General features: G+C 37.9%; 1 protein-coding gene across 8 annotated transcripts in view; it reads right to left on the bottom strand.

The window, feature by feature from the left end:
* The window catches only part of spire1a (spire-type actin nucleation factor 1a), a 44671-nt gene extending 26755 nt beyond the window's left edge, over positions 1-17916 (bottom strand). For all 8 annotated transcript variants that reach the window (XM_056233901.1, XM_056233903.1, XM_056233902.1 and 5 more), the window contains exons 1-2: positions 17447-17916; positions 13839-13873 (exon numbers count right to left, since the gene is read on the bottom strand). In XM_056233901.1, the coding sequence (XP_056089876.1) occupies positions 13839-13873; positions 17447-17759 (348 nt within the window). In that variant the 5' untranslated portion in view covers positions 17760-17916. The remainder of the gene's footprint in view (positions 1-13838; positions 13874-17446) is intronic.
* Between the last annotated feature and the right edge of the window lie 1198 nt (positions 17917-19114).

Genomic DNA, 19114 nt, shown 5'->3' with positions numbered 1-19114 from the left:
TGAGAGAAAGCAGTGATGGTGGAGGGAAAGTGACAAGAGACAGCAAACATCCTGACACACTAATACATACAGGGCTAAATCCAGTCAGAAGCACAAGACTTGAACTAGACATGCATGAGAGAATTTTTATGCTTATCAGCTCTAAATCATTGTTTATTTTCTGATAGTGGAGATTAGTTTTATTGGTCATGCCATGCATATCAGATATAAAAACTAGCCCTCAACCCCCAACAAACCCACTTTGGAGTGATATTTCATCTCCCTCGGTTTAAGTTAACAATAATGATGCAGTTGCCTTCCTCTCTTGTGAGCTCTCTCTCCGTCTCACGCTACGCAAAACAATGAAGACACAGGCTACTGTTCGCTCAGCCCAGTTCACATGACATCACTGCTCCGAGGCAAATCCTGAGTTTGTTAAGCCTGTTCTCAAGGCCTGATTTAAGGATGAACAATATTCATAACGCTTACAACTAGTTACAATTGTTGCTCTTGATTTTTTTAATGTGTTTTGTGCATGCATAATTGAGACAATTCATTTTAAATAGATATCATTAGCTAGTTTTGTAAATTGCCTCTGCCCAATAATTATGATTAGATTAATTTAGTAATAGCAGTAGTAATAAAAAGGTGACTTATATTGCATTCACATAAAAATGACTTATACAATTGTATGCATTGTATATAATAATTGTTGTATATAATAATTATTAATAATAATAATAATAATAATCATTATTATTATTATATAATAACAATAATAATTTTTGTTATTATTATATAATCTACTCATATGTTATAATAATAAAATTCGATAATTAATATTTTTCTTTTTTCTTTACTATATTATTTTCCTATGGTAATTGTATAACAGAACTATAAGTGAACCAGACCAAAGCAGCAAAAACAAAAGTCTCACCATTAAAAGCCATGTCCCAAGCACTTCAACAACAAAAAAGTACAGTAGCCTTGTTTGAACCAGTGTAAATTGTAAAATTAATTTTACACTCCTATGGCCAACTTTCCTTACCAAAAAATAATAATAATAAAAAAAAATATATATATTTCAAGCAATTCAAAACAATCATGGTGAACAGTGTTGCATCTGAAGTGTCTCAGCTGAAGGAAAAAATCCATTATTTATCAGCTTTAAAGGTGAACTAAGTAACTTTTTTACCTTAACCGAACAGCTTTGGAGTCATTGTAATGTTTATATTACTGTTTTCGTGTTGAATGGTGGTCGTCTCGCACCCCCCTGGTGCCTGTGAGCCGCAAAACCACCCTTGCAACTTTGGGCCGGCGGGCCGTCGGCCTCAGTGTTAGGAAGTATCGTGTGATATCAGGTCTCGCGAGGTAACGAATTGCTTTACGGCAAAAAACAGATCTGATAAAATGAGCATCAAACAGAAATAACCCGGCGCCGTATACATGTGGTGTTGGGCGCGCGCAGCTCTTAAAGGGGCCATACCTTATTTCCACTTGTTACAGCGTCCATCCTACTGAACAGGTACCGGTGTGCAGGGGGAGGGGATCCGGCCGTGAGTGCGAGCCATCTCTGCGTGAGTGCTATTCACGACAGTACAAGTACTCCACAGCGACTCTAGGGGTCGCTGTTTGACAAAAAACGGAATTCCTACTTAGTGCTGCTTTAAGGGTATGTTTACACGACAACGATATGCTTAAAACTGAAAAGTTTTTCCTTTGAGTTTTACAGACGACACCATTGTCAAAACGATCTCCATTCACACGGATCCGTGAAAAGGACAAAAAAAATGCTGTATTCCACTGCCAGGCTGTTAGATGGCGATGAAACACTATAGACTGAACACGTAATACACATGACGTCATTGTCTTCAGAGATTCGAGTTTTTGTTGTTTACACAGAGACAGTTTTCAAAGACTTGCACTCACCGTCGTTGTCGTGTAAATCAACGGCCATAAAAAGTTTTACGTTTTTAGTTGAAAACGGTGTCGTGTAGACAGCTCCTAAGAGATCAGCCAAATCTTCTTATCGGGCCGATAAAGATAAAATTAATTAAAAATTAATACATATCGGCAGATACCGATATGGTGGCCGATATATCGTGAATCCTTACTACTAGCAAACAGCATTCTGACCGTAACAAGGGCTGTCTGCCGGTCAGACACAGTTGGGTACCGCTCTCCTCCCCTTATTGAGTTAGCATGCCAGTGCCTTTACACAGATGTGGGCAGCAGTCACCTGTCTGCTGAAACATCGGCATGTGGCTCAGCACACACATAAGCACATGATGCGTGAACCAATGTGTGCACAGCCGCATACATAAGAGGCCATGTGTTTCTGTAACCTCTTAATAATGTGCCACAAACAAACAGCATTCAAATTCTGATTATTTCTAGACTTTATCAGAATCATTCCAGAAACAATATTAAGAGGATGGTCAGCTGTGCCAAATCGTCCACAGCAGACCTCAATAGCACATAATCAATAGAACAGCTTATATGGAGTCAAATCACATTATGCAAAAGGGAGGGGAGGTTTCCAGGTTATTTATTTATAGACGGCTGACCCTATTAAGACCATCTAAACTACAGAGCAGATGAGTGTGAGACAAGATGAGACAGGTTCTTCATCACTGTTCATTCACACCAGTTATTATGTCTATTCACTAGGGGGTTATTGTGCTGATCATCAGAGTGCACAATGGGAAGGGATTAACATCAAAACACAAGATGAATTTCTTATAAAGACCAAGGTGAAAACCATTCATTAGTTTCAGCCTCAGACTCATGCTATTGATTAAGACATTAAAGGGATAGCTCACCCAAAGATTGTGTCATCATTTAACCCTCAAGTTGTTCTAAACCTGTATGAATTTCTGTCTTCGGCTTAACACAATATGGTAGTTGATGGGGCCCCATTTACTGCCAAAACTGGGGGGGGGGCCCCAAGTCAATGGGGCCCTGTCATCAATAGTAACAATTGAATTTTCGTTTTTGGGTGACCGTTTAAGCTGCAAGCAAACTAGGTATCCATGTGCAAAAAAAAAATAATTCTGATTACTTTAGTGTCATCAAAAATATAGATTTTATGAGGCTATAGATTCTGAATATTTGAAACTGATTCAATACTCATTTTCTGCAGTATCGATACAGCTCATACTTTCCAACATTTTTGTGGACTGATGATTACAGCATTTCTCTAAATATATAATGAGAAGAATTTGTAATCCTGCTGTCAGCAACTTAAGGTCTTCCTGCCAAAATAAAAGTTCAAGGGTTTAACTCTTGGAAGTGAAGAAATTAAGGGTGTATTCACACCAGGAAAGTCCGATAGTTCACTTGCTTTGCTCCGGACCAAATAAAACATTTCTTTCTTTTTTTTTTGGTACGGTTCGCTTTCACACTACTCTTTTTGCAAGTGAACCAAAATTTGTAAACAAAACCACACGTGTGCTAAGGTCCTCTATTCATTGGACAAGGATTCTCAAGTAGGGAAATCAGGAAGTGCAAAAAAGGCTTAACGTAAATTAACGCAGCATCATCCTTGTATTGTAACTATCGTTACATTATATGAACTGCAAATGTTTTTTTTGCATCTATGCGCGATTAGACTAAAGAGAACGCTCTGTATGTGAATGTCCTGATGCACACACTCATTCATTCATTCCATTCCAATGATGCACACACGACGCGCAGAAAGACGCGCAACAGATGTAATGTAGTAGGCTACGACAGATCACTTTCCCATAACGCAACTCCGACTACGGAAGCCTGTTAACTCAAAGGCGCAGTGCTTTCTTGCAATTGGGTCGGTTCATGTTCACACCGTAAACGAACCGTACCAGAGTTCGTTTGGAACCGTACCGAGACCACCTCTTCAGCTGGGTCTCGGTTCGGTTGTTTGGTCCGCACCCGAGTTCGATTGCTGTATTCACACCTGCCCAAAAGGTCCGCACCAAGGGGGGAAACGAACTAGAGTTCGATTCAATCATACCAAACAAGGCAGGTGTGAATACACCCTAAGACATTGTATTGTATTGTATTGTACTAAACTAAAACAATTAATATACTTGTGAAATATGTATTTACAGTACAGTTGTATTACGATAGTAATATACTTCTGACTTAAAATGCTAATATTATTATTATTATTATTATTATTATTATTATTCCCACTCGGAGCCTGAGGAATCTCAGACAGCTGAGTTACAGTTAATGAGAAAATACTTTGACTTGGCTATGGTCACAAGTAAATGAACTTGGATAGTGGATACTGGTCCTTAATGTTGTGCTGGCAATTTGTCCCTGTGGTATTGAAAATGGTATCCAATACCAATATTTTTCCCAGGTATTGTATCGAGGTTAGAAATTCCAGAATCATGACAACACTACATGGCAGTCAGAGTTTCACTTCCCATCTAAAAAGTCTTTCATGACCTATAAGCTAAAATGGACAGCTCATGCAAAAATCGAATTCTGCATTCATAAACTTTCCAAACCACTTAAAAGCGTTTCCTTAGCAACATTCCATTAATAGTTATTCATTCACCAGGTGGGTTTCCAGCAGTACTAAAGACAAACTATATAAACACTGGTAAATCTCTGCTCATCCAAGATGAACTAAGCAAACATTCCGAGGTGAACAGTTAAATCTGAACGGTCTGTGTCGGTTTGAAAGTGATGGTGGAGGGGAAAAGGCCACCCATGTGAACTGAGCTGACAGGAGAGAACAAAAAAAACATCCTGCCACTTCTTCCACGCATATACATTGCAGCTCTATGAAAAAGAATATGAACAATATGCCTGGTTTGACATCCCACCTCAACTAGCTAAACCCACTTTGGAGTGATATTTCATCCAACTCAGGACATACAAATTCATAGTATATGCAGTTGTTTTCCTTTCTCCTGAGCTCTATCCGTCTCTCACGTGACAAAAAAACAATGAAGACACAGGCTACTGTTGTCGGAGCCCTTCTCACATGACATCACTGCTCCAAGGCAAAGTTTTCACCATTTCACCAGCATCATATGGAGATGAGCCACTCGAGAGGAGCAGAACAATGCCATTCTTCTCTAATTTACTCAACCGCCTCATGTCGAACTTTTGAAGATAAACTCAGGATTTCAGACCACGCATTAGGAGCACATTCTCCAAGACTGCAAATGCCCAGGGGCCTCAACCACACCTTGATAAACTTACATGGTTGCTTCACAATCACTTATGAATGAAACAAGTTGGGGGGAACGGCGGTTGTGCTCCAGGGTCCCATGGTCCTTTTACCAACCCTGGATAACCTACTGTATATGAACAGGATGTGAAATTAACATCCACCGCCACCACCAACCAAATGTTGGAACTTTTCATTTAGTGGCAGATAACAGAGCAGTTGCTTTTAATTGTAGCGTCCGTTGTCCAACTTAACTAAATGGTTTTTATCTCTATAAAAAGCAATATGACAATAGGGGCAGTGGTGCGGTATAGGCAAGTAATGTAATCGGTGTACTGACAAAAATTATATAACAGAGGTAACACAGACTAACACAGCAAAATTATTTTGCCCATTATATTTAGTTGCTGGTAAAATTGGGCATTCACCAGTCAATAGTGGTGATAAACGATAAAAAGCCCGACTCTGACATATGAAATAATAGTCCGAGTCAATTTATTTATTTATTTTAGTTTGCATGTGTTTTTTGTTGAGTATCATATTTAATACATCAGGCTTTTATGCCTCATATAGTATGATAAAAGAAGAATGTGGAGACTTGAGAAGGAAAAAAAGACACTTGAGGAAGAAAAAAACACCTCAATTATATTCAGATGAGTAAAAATATGCAATTTGGTGCAGTTGTTGTAGAACTGTGCGATTATTCAAAATTGAGTTTCAGTAACGATTTTGGCTTCCAACGATTATGAAAATATGATAATCGATATAAAGCGATTATTGTGCCCCATTCCGTTCCTTTAAATGCTTAATTTTAAGACCAAAGCTCTGTAGATTTAATTTTGGGTTTCAAAACATAATGCAATGCAATTCAATGATAATTGAGAGATGATAAATGATAATTGAGATTGAGAACATCAATTAAACCTTGAGTTGCTTCAGTCCAGTAAGTGTTTATCTTGAAATACAAAGTTTACTTCGTAAAAATCTGTAAAAATTTCAGAGCAAAAAGACACGTGTACCACAACCTGGAGGAGGACGTTTTTATAATTATACTAAAAGACCTTTTCCTTGCTAAAAAAAGTATGAGCCATCAATCAGAGGGCAGAAGGCATGTAGCAGATTGCGTACAACAGGTTTTTCAGGAAAGTTTTGATCATATTGCACCGATACTACTTTTTCCAGAATGAGTCCGATACCGATACTTTCATTTTAGGTACTTGTCGCCTACAGATGCCTGTATTTTCATTGCATTTGTAATTTTTTTTAAATATAGAGAAACCAAAACAATTATAATCATTTTAGTTGGCTTAATTCATTTAGCAAATGTATTTATATTTATAATATCAAATATAAATATATTAAATATTCAAATTGTTTTAATATTTAAAAAGTTTGCCTTTCTTTGCAATTCACACATCCGACCGAACTGCAAACTTTACAATGATGTCTGTAAAAAAAGAGATGCGCTCGATAAGCTTGCGCTCAATCCACTCTGCGTTTCACTCGTCAGCTCAGGCACAGCAGCTATATAGGCGTAATTATTTCATTTTAATTTGTTTAACGTTCTATTAATTTGATAAATTTACTTCATAGGAATACTAATCTAATCTAGTCTAGTCTAATCTACTGTATAAATGCCTTATTTATTCATTCATTCTTCTCTGATATATCCATTCTGCTCTCTGTTTGCTCTGTTGTCTGTATTTCTTCGTCACAAACACTACTGTACACGCTGCGTGGTATCGGGTTTTTGGTATCGGATCATTTTAATGACTACGAATACACGAGCGCAGTATCATGCATCCCTAATATTGACAATTTAGAGGCCTTTTACAGGGTTAAAGATTTTGCAATATGCTGAGCATTGCAATAACATATATTTATATATCGCCTGCAGTAAATGCCCATAAAAGACCTCATTTAACTTTGCCATCCTTAGTTAAGGCTAACACTATCTCTGGATGGTGGCGTGTGAGGTGAGTTTTATTATTTTCACATGACACTCCAACCAAATCCCGTATGTCATATCCACCTCATTCGTTCCTTCCTTAATAAAAAATCCTAAATAAGTCTATATATTTGATTTAAACGTGCACCAATGTGCTGTATAGGTTTTCTCCCCCACCCCTACTGGCAACCCTTTGGTGGACAAAAAAAGTCAATTTCAAAAGCTGTATAAGAACATAAACTGTATTTAAGGGGCATTTAAGGACTGTTTCTCAGGAATATTTGGAACATAAAGTACAGAAAGACATCCACTCAGCAAAAAAAAAAAAAGACTACAAAAAACACTGAGAAAGTGAATGAAAGAGAAAGCGAACAGTTACATAATGATATGGGCTACATCCAGAACCCTACAGCAAGGTGGACGTTTGCTGTCCTCCGACGAGCACTGTGACTCACTGTCCCATACACAGACTGACAGGAGGACGACTTGTCCTACTGTTCCAATTGTTCCTACTGCCTCAACTCTCTCTGACCTCATTCAAGCAAAAAATGAATGGAAAAATGAATGGAAAATCTATTCTGTGATGTTAAAAAAAAAAATCATATCAATCCCAAACTTTTTAATCTGTAGCGCATGATGTCTAAAAATGTCTAAGAGTACAGTTATGTAGCTGCTATCGCTCTCAGTAAGAAAGAGATAGACAGCAAAGAAAGAGACGCACTTTATGTAGTCTTGTGTAGTCTGTAAGGATGCACCGAAATTTCGCCCGCCAAAAATTATCGTCCAAAAATGGCATTTTCAGCTTTGTCTGAAAGAGAAAAAAGGCTGGAAATATAAGCCGAAAACATATGCCGCTCCGCCCCTCCATCTTCAGCACTCAGGTTTCACTCTCGCGCAGCTTTGCGAGCGGCTCCGTTTCTGAATACGCACAAATAATTTTTCCAGAATTTTCTTTTCGGTGCATCCTAATAGTCCGCATATAAATGTTAAATTCTTATTTTTAGTGCCTTTTTAGCTCTTATTTTACTTCTTTGTTTAGTCCATTTAATATCATTTAATTGTGTACAGTTTAGTTTTGTAGTCCTGCGTCCGGATTGTCTTATGTAGTACCATGGTCCTGGAGGAACGGCGTTTCGCTTTACTGTGTACAGGCTGTATAGAGCTGAAATTATAATAAAGCTACTCTGACTCCGGCAGATGCAGAATCCCGGTGGGCTCAAAGCAGCAGACTCTAGATGATCTGTGTGAGGGGGCCGGAGACTACGCTTCTTCTGAAACCTAAAACCATTAGTCTCACTCTGCTGTTCACAGCCCTTGAAGTCCTCTGGGAAAGGATGTGGTAACTTTATAAGGTTGACTCATGGCCAAAACAGCATAAATCTCATCAGACAAAGCCATTCAGCAGTTTAGTCAACCACACAGTGACAGAAGCCACAGAAGCAACAGGTTAGGGATACGCAAACCTACTTATTGAAACTAAACTGTGGATTATATCTAAGTGTTCCAGGGATATTTAAGTGTTTGTTTAATTTTAGTAACTCTCAGAGGTTACTGCAAAGATACTTCTAGTCAGTAGGATGTCTAAAGTGGACTACCCAAAATAAAGTATTACCGATTATCTTCCAGAAAGCACAAGACAATATGTTGAATAAGAGAACAACTTGTTTTTTGACACTTATTACGTGGCTGAAAAGTGATGTATGTGCGTAAATCGTCTCCAAATGCGAATGGGAAAATTAAAAATAACGTTGTGCGTCAAGGCTGTGTGTGACCGGGGCAAAGTACTCAAACATTCTACCTCATCCTTACACACAGACACACTCACACAGTCAGCTGAGGAAGGAAAGTTATGCAGCGAGGAGAAAGAAACAGGCTTTGTGCAAAGAATAAAAAAACCTCCGGAGAATAAACCACGAGAGCATCAAGCTCACAGCTAACAAACAAGTTCCCCAAACCCACACAACAACTAAAAAAAGAGAAAGCGAAAGTGAGATGAGGGGTATTTCAGAGGTGAATTGTTTTAAAAAAAACTCAGACTGAAGGGAAGGTTGTAATGGGAATTTACTTGAGTCTCAACAGGTGTTTTACAGACCATCAACATTCCTCCTCATCCAAAGCCTGTCTAACAGTGGCCTCTCTTTCGAGTCCAGAACCACAGACAGGTAGTATGACCCGCAGCTTGAAGAAACTCTCATTAAGAGGTCTGATAATCCCCCTTTAGTCACCGAACTAGATCTTGGGTCTAATCCTCTTTGTCTGTGCACCTTGGCGAAGGAAACACGGTGATCTTTACAAGTTTTCATTAAGCTGCCAAGATGCCTATTGGTCAAAATGGACTGTGTCTTTCACCCTTCAGATCATGTAGATCAAAAAAAGCTTTAATGATCAGTTGGCAGATGCACATCAGTGCATAATGGAAGCACTTGGAAACCCAGTCTGATTTTGATGGAGTGGGTTTGTTTTTAGCTGAAAGACCCTGGTGAGAAGCCAAGGCATCTAAATGTGATTACTATTCTCCTATTTATAAAGCAATCGAGTCCTGCCAATAGTACTGAGTTAATGGGGAAAAACTGGGTCAGCTCGCCTCTATCTGTCCAGAGAACTGCCAAAGGCCAGAGTGGGCCGGATGAAACCCAACCGAGAGCACTTCCTAAAATCAACACCATTTTGGGCATGGATCGATATGATTCGCTATTTTGATACAACTTTATTGATAAGGTAAAAAATGACAAATATCTTTGAGAGACAGATTATGGCTGTCTTGAGAGCTGAAAAATGTTGCATAACACCTTGCCTACCAAGATGCCTCCATCTGATTGGTTTTTAAAGCCAGAACAGATGTGACCTTCACTTCCTATGATATCTGGGTGAATGACACAAGGCCAGTGTTGTTGTTAAAGCTGCAGTCGGCAAGTCTGGCAGATTGAGTGGACTTAAGCAAAATGTTTAATGTTTACAACTCTCATGCCCCTCCCCCACTATCAACGGATACCCTCCCACCGAGTTCGTGCTCGTCAGTGCGTGTGCACCAGGTTATCAGTGAACGCGCCCGGCTCATCAGCATCCATGCACTATGGAGTATTTGGAGGTATTGCTGCCCTGGCTAATCTACCGATAGATTGCAATTGTTAACGTCATTTATACTCTAAATGAGCTTACTTGATTTGTTAGTGTTTTGAAAGCGAGATACATCCGCCATCACTCTTTGTTACTGCGCGAACGTCCGGCGTGTGCATGTGATTGTAACGTGTGATTGCCCGATCTGTGATTGACAGTCAGATCTCACACCCCCCTGCGCTGATTGGACCCGATGATCCGGGAGCTGTGGATTATTGCAAAACAAATAACACGCTCCAGGTGGAGTTAGAAGCTCGGGTTTTTTCTAAAACCACTTTATTTATGTTGTTCTGTCGGATTATAGTGTCGATTTCACTGAATATGATCAAAAAAATGTTGCCGACGGCAGCTTTAACTAAAACCAAAAAACTATTAAAACTATTTCATTCATTAATTGAAATAAAGCTAAAATAAAATATAAACAAAGAAAAACTGAAATTACTACTAAAACTGAAATAAACATAAATTCAAGCTAAATAGCGTTAAAAAATAACTTATAAAAATAACAAAAGAACATAAACTGACTTAAACTTAAATTAAAATTGAAAATATAAACAAAGTTAATTGTTCAAAGTTCAAAATATGAATAAAGTCTATTATAGTAAATAAATAATACACCGCACAGGGCTTCTTTTTATCCAATCCATTATTTCAATTATATATTCATTATTTCATTAAAAATGCATTTGCATAAGATGACTTAAATACACCTATTTTATGTTTTTACATTTTTAAATTAAAATTAATTTTGATATTTTTTTAGACAAAGTAAAAAATATTAGGGCGATGACAGTCCTAATGAAGACAAAGCAAGGAATTAAATTTCTAAAAAGAAAACCTTACTGAGTACCTAGTTTCTCTTAAAATGTCAAATAATTGAATCTTTTCATGCTTGAGTTTGTTCAGTTGATACAATGTCATGTGTTGTGAATCCCTAAAAATTGTGTGATATTTATGAAACAAATAATTGATGATAATTGTAAAAGAAAAAAAGAGGTATATTTCAAAACTTGATTACATAATGATTATGTGTGTTCGACCACATAATATTAAAGTCATTAAATTTTTCTTGAAAATGCCAAACAAATACAAAACCACATACATGAAAAAAAAATATAATAATTCTAAGAACTTGACGTGCTTTAAACTAGATTTTTCCTTGTATCTTGGATGTCATGGATGTTCACATTAGTCATGGACTCTTTTACTAAGAAACAAGCAATGTCACTTTTTCATGTGAAGCTCACTTAAATCTGTTGTAGACCATTAGGGGTGACATGATGCCTTAGGTGGCCTGTCTGAAACAGATTCCTTAGGAGATATGTTCATGCAAAAACACTACTGTTAAGTCGCTGACGGACAGGGCAGTTGGTTTGAGACACACACAGCCAGAGGGGGCCTGTGGATGTGGCGTGTCTGTGGCGAGTAGCAGAATACTTTGTTCAGTCAGTGTCGAGGCATTCGCTTAACTTGGCCATGAGGGCGAGGTCTTAAACATGCATACTGCAACATCACATGGTCGCTGAGAGAGAGGTGCAGTCATGCAGAACAGAGCACACACACCCTCTCATTACTGCCCTAAGACAGGGTAGGCTTTATGAAGAGGAGGGCGCCTTCGCCTAAAGCTCTGATCTCACCAAGTGTACATATGAAACATTATGTACAAGCGAAGATCCTGTCATCATTTACTCACCCTCATGTCGTTCCAAACCCGTATGACTTTCTTTTTTCTGTGGAACACAAAAGGTTTTTAAGCTTCAAAAAGGAAGTACCACTATAAAAGCCTTCTGAAGCCATACAAATTAAACAAAAGTATGGAAGCTTGTTTTCGCCACTGAATAAAAAAAAATAATAAAAAAAAAGGTAAGAGCAACTTTTTATCTTGCAATTCTGACTTTTTTCCCCTCAGAACTGCAAGTTATAAACTTGCAATTGCGAGAAAATATCGGAATTGCGAGCTGACTTTTTTTTCCTCCGAATTTGACTCTCGCAATTGCGAGTTTTTCTCGATTCTGAGGGAAAAAAACGAATAATTGTGGGGTTGATCTGAATCGCTTGCATCTTAATAGAGCAGATGCGTTTACTCACTGATCGTTCTCGATCACATCTGTGAGATCCAGTGACAAGTGCTTGAATTCAGCAAAGAACATGTATGACTGTGATTTAAACTAGTTTAAACCAGGTGAATCAGCGCTGACATTCTCAACAGCACTGACAAACACGAGAAACATTGTGCCATGAACACTCCAGTCAGAAGGCTTTTCAATCTACAAATCATCATCATTTACCATGGATTTACACTAGTAACACTAACTGGCTGTCCCACATTGTACAGCGGCTCCATAGCCACTCCACCCCTGAACTGCACCAAGGTATCATGGCATAAATGTGGTATATTCATATAGAATTATTATATTATTAATGTAGACATGTATTAAAGAAGTAATGAAATGTAATTACAGTATTTTTTGTTATTAAGCTATAGCATTTGTGTTAATACTAGAAATGTATTTAGGCTAATGTTTTTCATAACAAATAGCATAGAAACTATAGATTTTACCTTAGTAGTGATGTGCTATATGGGTGGTTTTACCTATGGTTATCATGATCTAAATGTATGATACAATGGATGATGGTTAATTTTATGGTTAATTGTAATAAAAGTAGAGTCCTAACTTAAACAGTCATAATATATTATCATGATCATTTTTTTGGCCATATCGGCCAGCCCAAGTCACAAGGTCTATGAATGTTTTATGTTTACAAAATGTCTTATCTTTGATGTGTATCAACTCTATTGGAAAAAAAGATAGTGTTTGTGTGCAGAGGAGGCAAGGCCCTGCTGTTCTGCTCTTTGAATATCCTCCCATTCACAGTCACGAGTTTACCGTCTAGTGCTCTGTTGATAATCTCGTTCAGAGATGGCCGCATGTGTTCTTTTTGTTTGGAACTCTGTGCGTGTGTGGCTGTGTGGGCGCATGCTTGCATGTTCGAATCCCCTCTGTGGACCCATCTGTTAACTCTGAGGGCATTTTAAAATCGATCACATTTAGCCAACAAATGTTACTTCAATTTTTTTAGCATAACACACAGTCCTATTTGCACAGCACTGTCTTCTTTACTAAATAGGAAGGGCGTGCAAATGTCTTGCCCTGTTCTGAGGCGGGCGGCATGAGATCTCTTGGTGCTGAAAAGCTTGGGAAAACTATTTCCAAATGTATTACAGCAAAGCTTTGGCTACTTCCCAGAGTGGCAGGGAGCTTTAGGGAAACTTTGAGGCAGGCCGAGATCCACAAAGTTGTCACGCCAACAAAGAACTAACAGCTAATGAATACCATCAAGACAATGAGGTTCCCACAGACACATATACTCCTGAAAACCACTCGCACCTAAATCTAGCTGGCAAACATCCACACCACGGGAAGAGTGACCACCAGAGTCAGCAAAAAACACTGCACCTAGAAACCTTCAGAAACCAAACATACAAAGACGAATACTAGCTTTTTCCTCCAGGTGGTTTGTAAAGCTGATGCCCTTTACCAAATATAGCAAAAGAATGACTCATTTTTCTCAAAAGTCAAAAACCAGTCTGGCACCTCAACAAAAGTAAATAAGATGACTCACCTCTATTGATGAACTGGGCGGTTCAATGTGTTTATCTGTAATGGGGAAAAGAAAAAAGAAAGAGAAACAAATCAAATATATATAATTTCTGACGAATCCATTTTTTAAAATCACATAACTCAAAATATTTACATTTCATGTACGTTACAATTTTCTGATATATCAATGAACTTGACAATAGGATATAATCTAGAACTAGATTTTTTTCATTTTTGGGTTCTTGCCAATACATAAAGCAGTTAGGTGACTAAGTATACTTAGAAACCATTTGTTTTACATTTGTTGCTAAATATGCATATCTAAACAAATATTTAAGTGGTTTGAGAGCATGGGGAGATTATGTTGTTCGCAGTGCCTCATGGAAGTGGGCGGGCACTAAAGAGTTCTTTGGCGCAAATTGTTTGTTTTGATTCTCTGATTGGTGGAGATTCTCTGAAGAATCATGGGTAATGTAGTTTTTCCTCAGGTATTCTGCTGTTGAACACAATTATTTTTAAAAAATAAGCTGAAATAATGCAGGCTGATGGCTTTAACAAAAGCACATAAATCGATTAACAACCTCATAGCTTACAGTAGGTCTGTTTTTAAAGGTTTATAGGTTATCATTAAAAATCAGCTCCCCTATGAAGAAAATGAACATGATTTTTAATTCCAGAATTGGCGACTGTTGCACTCTATTGTATTGCCAAGGTGTTCACGGAGGTTGCTAATAAATTGCTAGATGGTTAATTGGTTGATATGGATGGTTTCTTATTGGTCAAAAGAGCCCACCCTCAAGTCTCTAATATAATATGACTCGGGTCCTTCAATCAATGCGGGTCTATGGGTTTTGTTTTTGTTGCTCGTTTTTCATACACCAGCCAAAAATGAAAAAAGTAATTAGCACAAGACCATTTTGATTCATTTCCAAAGCACAAATGATGCAGGACGAGATAATTAGTTAGGGAATAATAATAAAGATGCTGTTTAATAATGATGCTCACTAAGGCCAGCATCTTTCTAGAGAAGTGGTGTATGGGTTGCAACCATGAATACATTTAATAGAAGTGAAATTGACCATGAAAAGCCCCCTCCCCCATTTCTATATTACAGAGAGGGACCCAGGGGTTCACCTCAGACAACCTTCACATTAAATATTTAACACAAATCTATAGGAGTCAGACAGAGATGCCAGTTGAGTGCCAGTTGAGCCTGAGATACACTACAAAGGGCTTAGAATCATAATGTCTGTTTTAGCCCTTCCTTTAGTGGCACTGGAGGTATAATGTTACAGTGTTAAAAGAAAGAGCCTCCTCTGGTATTGGCCGAGACCCAGAGTTCACTGCTGCAACTAATGAATGAACCCAGTGTCACTGCAACGGCCACTTTCAACAACTGAAAATCAAATATAACTGAAAATAAATTTCCAAAAGAAGTCTGAATTTAAACCCACATAGAGTCGAACATACACCATCCTGACAGGAAGAAGGCATTTTTCAAGAGGTTCTTTTGTACTTAGTGCAATAGGATGCCATTTACATTGTTGTATGAAACAGATGAGTACTGTAATATTATCTTCACTGAAAATAATTCATCGTTTACATTGTGACCTGGTTAACATGGAAATCAATTCACAAGGGGTTTTGACTCAGGAGGACAGTAACAAACTAAAATTGGGACAAAAGGGCAAAGGTATAAACCCATCCAGCTGTGACTATGACTATTTATTTAAATGACTATTTATTTAAATAAATATATTCATTTATTTTTCAGGAGATGAGTAGGGCAGTTAATAAAAAAAAAAAAGTATTACTACATATGGTAATGTTTGCATATTCATATTTTTCAGTAGACAATACTAACAACATCTGTGACAAATCTGCACAATATTCTAATGCATTTGATGCAATCCCAACACCTTGTAAGGACAGAGAGTGAAAGCTTTATCTATCTCAGATTAACCTATATGTTTGAGTTAGGCTTCTCAGGAGCTTCAGATCTACACTACCATATTTCATTTTTCTAGTTGGGATACATTCTGTTTCCAGGGCTGTAACAACTGAATCACTATATGGCTTTAGCAAGCAGAGAAAACAGAAAAAGGAGACATAAACATCAATGAAGCATTGTCTGGAGCTTGGAGACGAGACTTTTTTCTTTTCTTTTCTTTTCTTTTTTTACAAATCATATCTCGGCTCTAAAACTGTTTTATTCAATTTGAGAGACAGATCTATTCATCGGGGATAGATCATGACTGAAACTGGCAGGTTCACAGTCTGATATCATTGGTCAGTCAGCGTAATTTGAACGTACCCACATTTGCCAGGACAGCAAACTTCCCCAGGAGAGCAGAATTCAGCAGACCGTCATGTTACATAAGCATTGATTTTCCTGCCTGGTATAAAGGACCATATGATCTTACTTGCTTGGCATTTGGCACTATACACACTTCTATACTTAAGGCAGAAGACTTATGCTTGTTCTTAACAACCATAATAAAAGGTTGTATATACATGGGCATGGACTATATGTTGGTAAATGCAGGTCAGTCACAGGCTAGTACTCTATTTTAATGAGAATAAGCAGGAGACATCTAGGGAAATGTCTTTTAGATTAAGGTACCTGCCATTTAAAACATAAAAAAAAACTAAAATAACTGCTGAACCCCACGTCTAAATCCTTGTTAGGGAGGTGGAAGGATTGAGACATTCATCCCAATAATTATACTTATGAACGGCAGTCAGATTAACTCCCAAAGGAGAAACAGAGATGGAAGCCGAAGCCAAATCCAAAAGCCTCAGGCGAAAGAACCCAAATGAGATAATGGCTGAGAATTTAATTATACTACTTCTGTCTGAGAAATCCCTCTCTCAAATTTGATTAATTTTTGGTTAATAGAAAACAGTTATTATTCAAAGCACTATACTATATTTATCCTCAAATGTATTGATTTGAAATATATTGCGGTTAATCTGATTGTATATTTTAATTTACAATTGATTAATATTATTAGCCCTAGAACATTCAATGTGCTAAATATGAGTGAGAGTATAAAATCAGATGTAGGCCTATTGACCTAGCAACATTTAACATATTAAATGTTGTAATTGTGCATCCTGAACAATACATAAATACACCTAAATGTTGGATCAATATGGTAAGTATGCATATCACAGGAGCACTAGGCCAAAGATCAGGTCCCTTTTGTTGCCCCATGCCTAAAGGTGCCTATGGATGAATCCATCACATGGCCCCATTGTTTACAATGGCTCGATGGTCGATACGATATAACCGGTATTACAGAGTAAATGGTTTGTATTGCAATGAATGAGATAATAAATCAAAATCAAATCAAAGCATATAATATTTATATATGCAAATATCGGCCTATATTTAAACTTTCGAATAAAACAGGTAAAATGATGGATACAGTTAGAATTGAGGTGTTAGTCTAGGTACATCCCTAAATCTGTCTAAATAATTAAAATGGCCTCCATTAATCATAATATCGCTTATATTTAGCTGCTTTGTAAATAATAACGCATCATGCTATTGCTGTTCAGTTGGCTTCATGCTGCGCCATTTACTGCGCATTTACTTTGACTTCTCAAGTAAACATTATGATTTACCTGGACTGCTCTGTTGATACAATTTAACAGTCCCGTCCTTCCGGATCCTCACATCTCCAGGACCCGCAATCCGTCCAGGTGGACTCACACCTTTCTCTTTCCGTCTCTGTTTTTGAGTTAACCACCTGCAGCACTGATAACACACGGCCCAGGCTTGCTCCTCGTTGATCGGTTGACTGTACAGTGTTAAAATCTCCTCCAAACACAATTCATCTTCCACGTCCGTACAATCCATACTGATGTCTTCAGTTTTCGCTCCATCTCCGGGATCCTGGAGAGCCGACGGTGAGATTAACATTCCTTCGTCGGTCATTCTTCTTCTCCAGGCTTCCAAGGAGACGAAATGACTGTGTGTTGAGATGATAAAGAGACAGAAAAGGTATGTTTACGTTAGGTCTGTCATCTAGAAGGACCGAGCGTGTCCACCTCTGAAGCCTGTGTCGATACTTCTGAGCTCGAGCTACTGCTGTTCGACTCTGAGAGGCGCTCATATGACTTTTCCGCATGGTCTCAGAGTCAGTCAGGTCCGCAGTCACTTCATTGACAATAGTATTAGAGAAGATTGCTTCATCTTAAATATCATTTTTTAAATCCTAATATTAAAATAGGAATATTATAAGAACTTAAAAATTAAACAGGCCTATGCAGCCCTTTAGAAAATTGTTTGTTTAACTATCTGTTGTAAAGTCGTCATGAAAGTATTTTCTTTCTTTTGCAACATCTGAGTGAAACGGCTTCTTGAACAAAAAAAAAAAAATGTAGAACTGGACTGATTTTTTACATCGGGAATTTATTGGATCCTTGTCATTTGCGATTGCTGCGATCTCATGACATGCCTAAACTGGTGTCCCGCCCTCGCGCCAATAAACACGTCATCATCAGAGAAGCATGTGCAAGAGCTTGAAAAAAGTTATTTTGATTAAAGTTTTTATAAAATAGAAGTTGTGTTAGTCTTTTAACATAGCCTACAAATGAAACAGCTTCTCGAACAAGAAAACATATAGGGAAGGACTTTATTCATGTCCATGCCATGTCCATCGGGAATTTTTGGTTCGATGGATCATTGGTTTACTATTGCTGTGATATGTGAGTGACAGTTTAGGCTTGTTTGACTTGAACCGGCGCTGCACAGACCGATCGGTGAATGACATCAAAGTACCGCGAGCGAATAGAGAGTAGACAGCTCCTTATGGTTTTGAATCGCTCTCTCGGTACTTTGATGTCACAAACCGATCGGTCCGTGCAGCGCCGTTTCAAGTCGAACAAGTCTGCGGCCCTCAAGCCAGTAACAGCAGGTCATCAGAGAAAAGACCCCATTTGCAAGGAGAGGAAGTTATTTTGATTCAAGTTTATGAGGGCACATTATTTAAAAAACAAAAAAAAAACAAAGATGTGCACCCATAAATGGTGACTTTAAGAACAAACATCTGAAAGTTTAAAGTTAAATTAAATCATAACACATTTGATACAAATGTTACATTTAAATAAAACTGTGATATATGTTAACCCTTCATTCAAATTAAAAAAATGTTGGCTGTGGGCAGTGCCAACCAAATAACTGAGGAATAAACCAATAAGCCTGTGCTAATTTTAAATAGATTAGAATTTAGATTGCCCAATTAAGCCTGATTCACACATAATTACTGCACGCCTTTCTTTATAAAAAGG

This window comes from Rhinichthys klamathensis, unplaced genomic scaffold (genome assembly GCF_029890125.1).
Source record: "Rhinichthys klamathensis goyatoka isolate OS25496 unplaced genomic scaffold, OSU_Roscu_1.1 h1tg000384l_1, whole genome shotgun sequence".
In the NCBI taxonomy this organism is placed as follows: Eukaryota; Metazoa; Chordata; class Actinopteri; order Cypriniformes; family Leuciscidae; genus Rhinichthys; species Rhinichthys klamathensis.
The sequence above is the reverse complement of the archived record's forward strand: the minus strand, read 5'-3'. Positions and strand labels throughout refer to the sequence as shown.